The 8085-nt window shown below is 44.4% G+C and overlaps 1 protein-coding gene across 2 annotated transcripts; it reads right to left on the minus strand.

Annotated features, from left to right (window-relative positions):
* Nucleotides 1-1489: 1489 nt before the first annotated feature.
* LOC140678958 (uncharacterized) lies at nt 1490-7790 on the minus strand. 2 transcript variants are annotated; one of them, XM_072913542.1, is made up of 8 exons: nt 7650-7790; nt 4001-4321; nt 3665-3934; nt 2404-2682; nt 2057-2143; nt 1933-1983; nt 1736-1837; nt 1490-1637 (listed from the first exon to the last, which is right to left on the minus strand). In XM_072913542.1, the coding sequence occupies exons 1-7, from the start codon at nt 7708-7710 to the stop codon at nt 1761-1763; spliced, it is 1146 nt and encodes a 381-aa protein (XP_072769643.1). In that variant the 5' UTR covers nt 7711-7790; the 3' UTR covers nt 1490-1637; nt 1736-1760. The 2 variants fall into 2 exon arrangements, with proteins under 2 accessions (XP_072769643.1, XP_072769642.1); XM_072913541.1 differs by lacking the exon at nt 1490-1637 and having other exon boundaries at nt 1698-1837.
* Nucleotides 7791-8085: the final 295 nt, after the last annotated feature.

An 8085-nucleotide genomic window follows, 5' to 3' on the forward strand; every position in this document is an offset into this window, starting at 1 on the left:
AACCAGACCCAGCACATCTCTACTCCCAATGGTGCCGTTGGAGAAGTCAGGTGCACAAAGTATGGGGGTCTCAGGCTTGCAACCTGTGATCCACCTTAAACAAACTCCCGCATAGGTTTTCTGTGGCAGAACAACAAGCTTCAATAGCCGAGACTGACCTTAGATCTGTGGCAAAACTACGTCACACTGCAATAACTCTAGTCTAAAGATCCTTGACAGGGTTATTCAGAAAGAATGAACAGGTTTAATTTTACAATATTTTATTAAGGGAAAAAAAAGCAATAAAAAATCCAACCAAGTCAAGAGTATTCTACTCACAATCAACTTTTATTTTAAGTGTTGGTTTCCACGAGCTGTACAAAAGGCTGATAATAAGTAATCCTGAACAGATGAGATTAAAGGCCGCTGGCTTTGTTTTATTGGCTCGCAAGACATTTTAAGCTAATCTGAGATAGGCTCCAGCACCCCCCCGCGACCTCAAAAGGGACAAGCGTTAGCAAATGGACGGATGGATGGCTTATATTTGATGTATTTTTGAGTGTTAATAAACAACAATCACAGCAGCATAAAGTGAAACAAGGAAATACATTTAGAAAGAAAGAAATGTGACCTGACAGGTTAAATGTGACAATCATGATGAGTCACCATGATATTTACAATCTGTTTAATTTGAGGCTATATTGCAAATTTTGACTTGTTCAAGGCGTTCTTAGCCACCTCACACTTTTGCTGCTCTGACACAACAAATTATATTCAACCTTTCTTTCAAACCTTTTCTGTTGCTACAGCATTAGAGACAAAACATGTATTTGATGTTGTTGGAACCAAAGTAGGAGGTCGTCCTTACCTCTGCTGACGACAGGCCACAGAAAAGTCACAAGCGCCAAACAAGCCAGAGTAATCCTCATTTTCACTCATTCAAAACAATGAGCAGGCTAAGCTAACCAACCTGGTCGGCCTGCCTGCCAGTCAGTTCTCTCTGAAGGAGTGACACATTTATGATAGGTGTTTGTGTCACACCCCAAACAGGTGCTGTCAGACCTTTACACAAGGTAACTTTGGCCAATGCCAGCCCACATACCTCACATTCTTTCCTTCATTCTATCACACAGATGATCCTTTGCAACAATTATTATTTATTTACAATACAGCACTTTGGAGGGCAGCACAATGGACCAGGGGTTAGTGCGTGTGCCTCACAATGCGAAGGTCCTGAGTTTGATCCTGGGCTCAGGATTTTTCTGTGTTGAGTTTGCATGTTCTCCCCGTGACTGTGTGGATTCGCTACGGGTACTCCGGCTTCCTCCCACCTCCAAAGACATGCACCTGGGGATAGGTTGATTGGCAACACCGAATTGGTCCTAGTGTGTGGTTGTTGTCTGTCTATCTGTGTTGGCCCTGCAATGAGGTGGCGACTTGTCCAGGGTGTACACCGCCTTCAGCCCGAATGCAGCTGGGATAGGCTCCAGCACCCCCCGCGACTCCGAAGGTCACAAGCGGTAGAAAATTTATGGCACGTTGGTGAATATTTGACAACATTGTTTTCTTCTTGTGAGAAGAGAAGCTTCATTCTGCAGCAAGCAGAACACATCCAGCATCACTGATGTCTCTTGTAGTTGTCACATTTTGCTTTGTTTCTTGCATTGAACAAAGACAACACAGCACCAAGTCAAATTCCTTGTGTGTTAAACATACTTGGCCAATAAAACTGATTCTGATGAGTGACTTTATGTACATAATGTGTGGATGAAAAGGTGGGATCAGGAGAGGTCCGCCTGGCCGTTGTTGCCGCCAGCAAGACATCTTCTATTCTCACGCATTTGTCTCTCACCACCATCTAAAAATCACAAAGAAGAGCAGCTCAGTGACAAATTCTTGTTGGTTTGCTCTGGCTTCATCTAGTGGACATGTGTGTTACTGCAGTTTGATGACCTTGGACTATCTCCTCCTCGGGGTTTCTCCTGGGCCTCCTGGATACCCTTCCTGACAGCAAAACAAAACACAGTGAGACATTTTGAAGCACGCACCCGCAAATCTCTTTGTCTGTTGTCTCTACTTGTCCATTTCCAGTAAGCAAACACAGCCACCAGAACCAGCAAGACCACGACCAGGATCCACCACAATGACAACGTGCTTCGACTCACTGCATGCAACAAACAAACAGGAACACATGACTATGATATGTTTCCGAGGTGTGAAGCAGCTGACATGTAAGTGCCACATAAGGTCAGAAGATTCCTGCCAGCACGACGAGCATTGCCAGCACCCTGACCACAATATGCACAACACCTGAACAGCCTGCAACACAATTAGCAGATGCCATCTTCAGCCACTAGGGAGCATCTGTGGACAGCTATGATATCCTATGATGGTATTAGCATTTATCTTCCAGTATGACCTTACCGCCCGCCACACTCAAGAAGAAGTTGGTCACGCGTGTTTCCGTGGCGTTGTCCACTTGGCACGTGTACGTTCCCTCATGGTTGTTGGACAGACTGTGCAGACTGAGGCTGCCTGAAGTGGACTCCTCCTTCACCTGCTCTTCCCACTCCTCATTGATGTTCTTAGCGCCGCTGCTCATCTTCACGATGGTACGATTGTTGAACGTCCAGACGACGCTCCTTTCACCAGTCAAGAAGGGACAGTTGATGACGGTCTCTGATCCAGAAACGCTGACAGTCGCTGAAATGGAACCAAAGAAGGTAAACAGACCTTGCAAATACTTTTTGCTGCTACCTGTGTACATACACTATCTCCCATAAGTGAGTACACCTCTCATCTTATATAGTATTTCTTCTCAACAGACAATACTATACAAATGGCTATACCTTAGAGTAGTCCGTATACAACTTGTGTAGCAGTAAAGCTATTGTGTAAATATCTGGCAACACAAATAAGTAGCAAGATAAGTCTGTCTTGTCTTACAGTCAAGCACGATGGTGGTAGCAGCGTGCATGAGTGCTGCTGATGCTGCACTTCTTCTTGAGTTTTGTGAGGCTCCAGCACCCCCGTGACCCCAAAAGGGACAAGCGGTAGAAAATGGATGGATATCATGTATTCTCATGTTACATCCGTCAAGACTCTGCATGTCAAACACTTTTTTCTTAAACCCCGGCCTTAGATTGTCAGTATCCACAAACTAACTTATTATTCTGGTTATTTTAGTCTTTTGGCAAGATAATTGTGTCTTGCCTCACGGTCTGAGGCTGCACAGGAGAGCTGCAGTTCATTGAGGAGAGATATGAATCCCAACATGGGCTGTAATTAGGGATGAGTACGGTTCACTATTGACCGATATCAGTATTGGATCGAGACACCCCTACATTGGAAAACAAAGTGTGTTGATTTGTTTTTAATTGATGATAAATCTATTCTCAGTAAACCACATCTCCCAGTGTCTGCATCACTCGTGCAGCCCCAAGCCAAGATGTTACAACCTCCATGTTTGAGTGTAGATAAGATCTTACTACTCACTTGTGTTACCGGCCTTTTACACAATAATGGCTGTGTTGATTATTATCTCTACAGTACTGCTATATAAGCCATACACTGACTACTCTAATTGATGCCCATTTTTATGGTATTTCTTTTTAATAAGATGTCATGAAATGCTTGCTGAGATGTAAGATCTGTCTTTTTGTGAGCTGCTGTCTCCAGTTCTTACATCCGTTCTTCCAGGTGATTCTCCTGCTGCTGTGGCTTCTAACGTCGCAGATGTAGTCCACCTGAGAAGTGTTGTCCCCCGCCACGACCAGCCAGCCACTGATGCTGTAAAGTGTCTCCCCTGTGCCGTTGTCCACTTTCGTGGCGTTCTGGAGGGCGTGAGGAAGCAAAGGCTCGGTGGACCAGGTGAGTTGAGGCTTGGGGTAGATTCCGCTTGAGCTGCACGTCAGATTGTTGCCATCTTGCTGGATGTTGATTGTGGTGACCGCAGCTGGAAGACAAACAATGTTTTCTGGTGTCTGGTGTAACTCACGTCGTCACCTGAAAGTCCACTCACCTTCTACATGGAGCTTGATGAATGACTCCATTGTTCCACTGTTGGTTCCTACGTAGCACTTGTACCTTCCCTCATCAGCTACAACCACTTTCTTCAACAAGAGAGAAGAATTCCCATCTTTAATGTGCTCCTTGAACAGTGAAGTCCTGTTCTTAAACTGTTTGTCCTGGTCTTCCAGCTGGTCCTCACTGTAGTAGTATGAATGGACATAAATGTCCTCCTTCAACTTCTTCTGCCAGTGTATGACCACATCTTGTCCAACAGTAAAGTTTGCCTGTAAAAGGCAGCTCTCATTGAGACGACACCAAACATCTTTGTCACCTGGAAAAACACCACAAGCAATTAGAGATCTTCTTTAGTGGTGGGAAATAAGTGTTCCTTCCCCTGTTGATTTTGTAAGTTTTACCTTAACAGTCCAGAAAGTTTATGGTCTGTTTAATGTAATTGAGTGACACACTATAAAAATGTCACACAAATGTAGCCCCTGTTGTCACTGACTGTTATTGCTGAAAAAAGGGTTTGGTCAGGCTTATTGCAAAAATAAATACCAATCAAGTACACTAGGACAAAAAAATAAGAGCACTGACCCAAACCTGATATAAAACAACACAAAAGGCGAACCCTGTCGTATGGAGCGTGACCAAAAAAAGATGTCAATGGCAACACTTAAAGAAGGTAAGAAACACTATAGCATTCAATAAATAACTCCTCGCAAAGTACAAATGTGGCCAACAAGAGTCTCCAGTAAAGTTAAGTCTTGTCAAATGTACATTTAGAACAGGGGTGTCCAAACTTTTTGACCTTGGAACCACATAGGGCTAAAAAATTTGGTCGGGGGCCAAAAGTGGATTGCATGTTTGATCATCATCATTCATAATTTCTTTTTATTCCTTTCATGAAAATGCATATATACAAGCCATATACAGTTCACACTTTCATTTTTTTTTGTTTCTTATACAAACCCCGTTTCCATAGAAGTTGGGAAATTGTGTTAGATGTAAATATAAACGGAATACATCCATCCATCCATCCATCTTCTTCCGCTTATCCGAGGTCGGGTCGCGGGGGCAGCAGCCTAAGCAGGGAAGCCCAGACTTCCCTCTCCCCAGCCACTTCGTCCAGCTCCTCCCGGGGGATCCCGAGGCGTTCCCAGGCCAGCCGGGAGACATAGTCTTCCCAACGTGTCCTGGGTCTTCCCCGTGGCCTCCTACCGGTCGGACGTGCCCTAAACACCTCCCGAGGGAGGCGATCGGGTGGCATCCTGACCAGATGCCCGAACCACCTCATCTGGCTCCTCTCGATGTGGAGGAGCAGCGGCTTTACTTTGAGCTCCCCCCGGATGACAGAGCTTCTCACCCTATCTCTAAGGGAGAGCCCTGCCACCCGGCGGAGGAAACTCATTTCGGCCGCTTGTACCCGTGATCTTGTCCTTTCGGTCATAACCCAAAGCTCATGACCATAGGTGAGGATGGGAATGTAGATCGACCGGTAAATTGAGAGCTTTGCCTTCCGGCTCAGCTCCTTCTTCACCACAACGGAACGATACAGCGTCCGCATTACTGAAGATGCCGCACTGATCCGCCTGTCGATCTCACGATCCACTCTTCCCTTACTCGTGAACAAGAGTACAACAGTACTTGAACTCCTCCACTTGGGGCAGGGTCTCCTCCCCAACCCGAAGATGGCATTCCACCCTTTTCCGGGAGAGAACCATGGACTCGGACTTGGAGGTGCTGATTCTCATCCCAGTCGCTTCACACTCGGCTGCGAACCGATTCAGCGAGAGCTGAAGATCCTGGCCAGATGAAGCCATCAGGACCACATCATCTGCAAAAAGCAGAGACCTAATCCTGCAGCCACCAAACCGGATCCCCTCAACGCCTTGACTGCTCCTAGAAATTCTGTCCATAAAAGTTATGAACAGAATCGGTGACAAAGGGCAGCCTTGGCGGAGTCCAACCCTCACTGGAAACGTGTCCCACTTACTGCCGGCAATGCGGACCAAGCTCTGACACTGATCATACAGGGAGCGGACCGCCAAAATCAGACAGTCCGATACCCCATACTCTCTGAGCACTCCCCACAGGACTTCCCGAGGGACACGGTCGAATGCCTTCTCCAAGTCCACAAAGCACATGTAGACTGGTTGGGCAAACTCCCATGCACCCTCAAAGACCCTGCCGAGAGTATAGAGCTGGTCCACAGTTCCACGACCAGGACGAAAACCACACTGTTCCTCCTGAATCCGAGGTTCGACTATCCGGCGTAGCCTCCTCTCCAGTACACCTGAATAGACCTTACCGGGAAGGCTGAGGAGTGTGATCCCACGATAGTTAGAACACACCCTCCGGAATACAATGATTTACAAATAATTTTCAACCCATATTCAGTTGAGTATGCTACAAAGACAACATATTTGATGTTCAAACTGATAAACATTTTTTAAAATAAAAAGTGTGTCTTGAATCTAGCTGTTATTACTTGCGGGTTTGATTGTTGAAATTTTGCCACCATTTTGTTTTCTTATGGTCACCGACCAGGAGTTTTGTTTGTATGTTCAACAAGCACATCATCAATGTATATACCCAATCCAAACAACTTTGGTATAAATAAACTATAACCAACACAGAAGGTCGCACTGCAGTGTTTCCCCCAGAATATTTGTTAGTTAAGGTGGTGTCTCTCCAGGCGGACGGACGGGGAAGGGGCTGGGTGGGTGTAAGGAACATTGTAATTTGGCCTGTCGCCACCATCACGTCTCCATCTCATCTCTGCCTGGGGGGGGCAATAGACTACAGACTGGTGAAGTAGGCCGGCTTCGTCGCGTGAAGAAGCCTACAATTTTTGGTTGTGTTTTCCGCTCCGTATGCTGAATATATATCTCGATATTTTTCCCGTAAAGTAAAAACAAAACAGTCCTAGTTAGTTGAGATACTAAGTATGTCATTATTTTGACTTAGTCATTAATTTGACTTAGTAAATATTGACTTACTAAGACAAAATAAGACTTACTGTAAATAAGCGTTAGCAATAAGCGATTGGAAAAAAAGAGTTAAAAGTGGGGCCACATGCTGACATATGCTCAACTCATCATGCTTAATTCATTACAGCATTTGGGAAGCCTGTAGTTGATTTTTATTATGTAAATGTTATATTTTTATCAACATGTTATAGCAGGGACCCTGCCATTCAAAACTATATTCAGTGTTTTATTGTTTAAAAAACAGTGCATTTGTAATCTTTATGAGTAATCCTGTACAGCTGAGACTGGATTTGTTTTATTGACTCGTTAAACAAAGTTTGAAGCTAATCATGGCTTATATTGGATGTATTTTTGAGCATTAATAAACAAAAATCACGGCAGCATAAAGTGAAACAAGGAAATACATTTTAGAAGGAAAAAAAATGTGACCTGACAAGTTAAATGTAACAAACAACATACGTCATCATGAGCTTTACAATCTGTTTAATTTTAGGCTTTATTGCAAATTTTGACTTGTTCAAAGGGTTCTTAGCCTCCTCACACTTCTGCTGCTCTGAGACAACAAATTATATTCAACGTTTCTTTCCATCATTTTCTGCTGCTACAGCATTAGAGACAAAACATGTATTGGATGTTGTTGGAACCAAAGTAGGAGGTCGTCCTTACCTCTGCTGACGACAGGCCACAGAAAAGTCACAAGCGCCAAACAAGCCACAGTAATCCTCATTTTCACTCATTCAAAACAATGAGCAGGCTAAGCTAACCAACCTGGTCGGCCTGCCTGCCAGTCAGTTCTCTCTGAATGAGTGAAATATTTATGATAGGTGTTTGTATCACACCCCAAACAGGTGCTGTCAGACCTTTACACAAGGTAACTTTGGCCAATGCCAGCCCACATACCTCACATTCTTTCCTTCACACAGATGATCCTTTGCAACAATTATTATTTATTTACAATACGGCACTTTGGTGAATATTTGACAACACTGCTTTCTTCTTGTGAGAAGAGAAGCTTCATTCTGCAGCAAGCAGAACAAATACTGGATGTGATGTGATTTTGTTCTCTTGTAGATCCGTTTTTCTTTGTTTCTTGCATTGAACA

The sequence above is a fragment of the Nerophis lumbriciformis genome, linkage group LG07 (assembly GCF_033978685.3).
Source record: "Nerophis lumbriciformis linkage group LG07, RoL_Nlum_v2.1, whole genome shotgun sequence".
In the NCBI taxonomy this organism is placed as follows: domain Eukaryota; kingdom Metazoa; phylum Chordata; class Actinopteri; order Syngnathiformes; family Syngnathidae; genus Nerophis; species Nerophis lumbriciformis.

Coding starts and splice junctions, on each gene's coding strand:
- LOC140678958 (XM_072913542.1), bottom strand. CDS start 7,710: ATGAGGATTACTGTGGCTTGTTTGGCGCTTGTGACTTTTCTGTGGCCT. Junction 3,935..4,000: donor CATCAAGCTCCATGTAGAAG/GTGAGTGGACTT, acceptor TTTGTCTTCCAG/CTGCGGTCACCACAATCAAC. Junction 2,144..2,403: donor CTTCTTGAGTGTGGCGGGCG/GTAAGGTCATAC, acceptor TGTTGCATGCAG/TGAGTCGAAGCACGTTGTCA.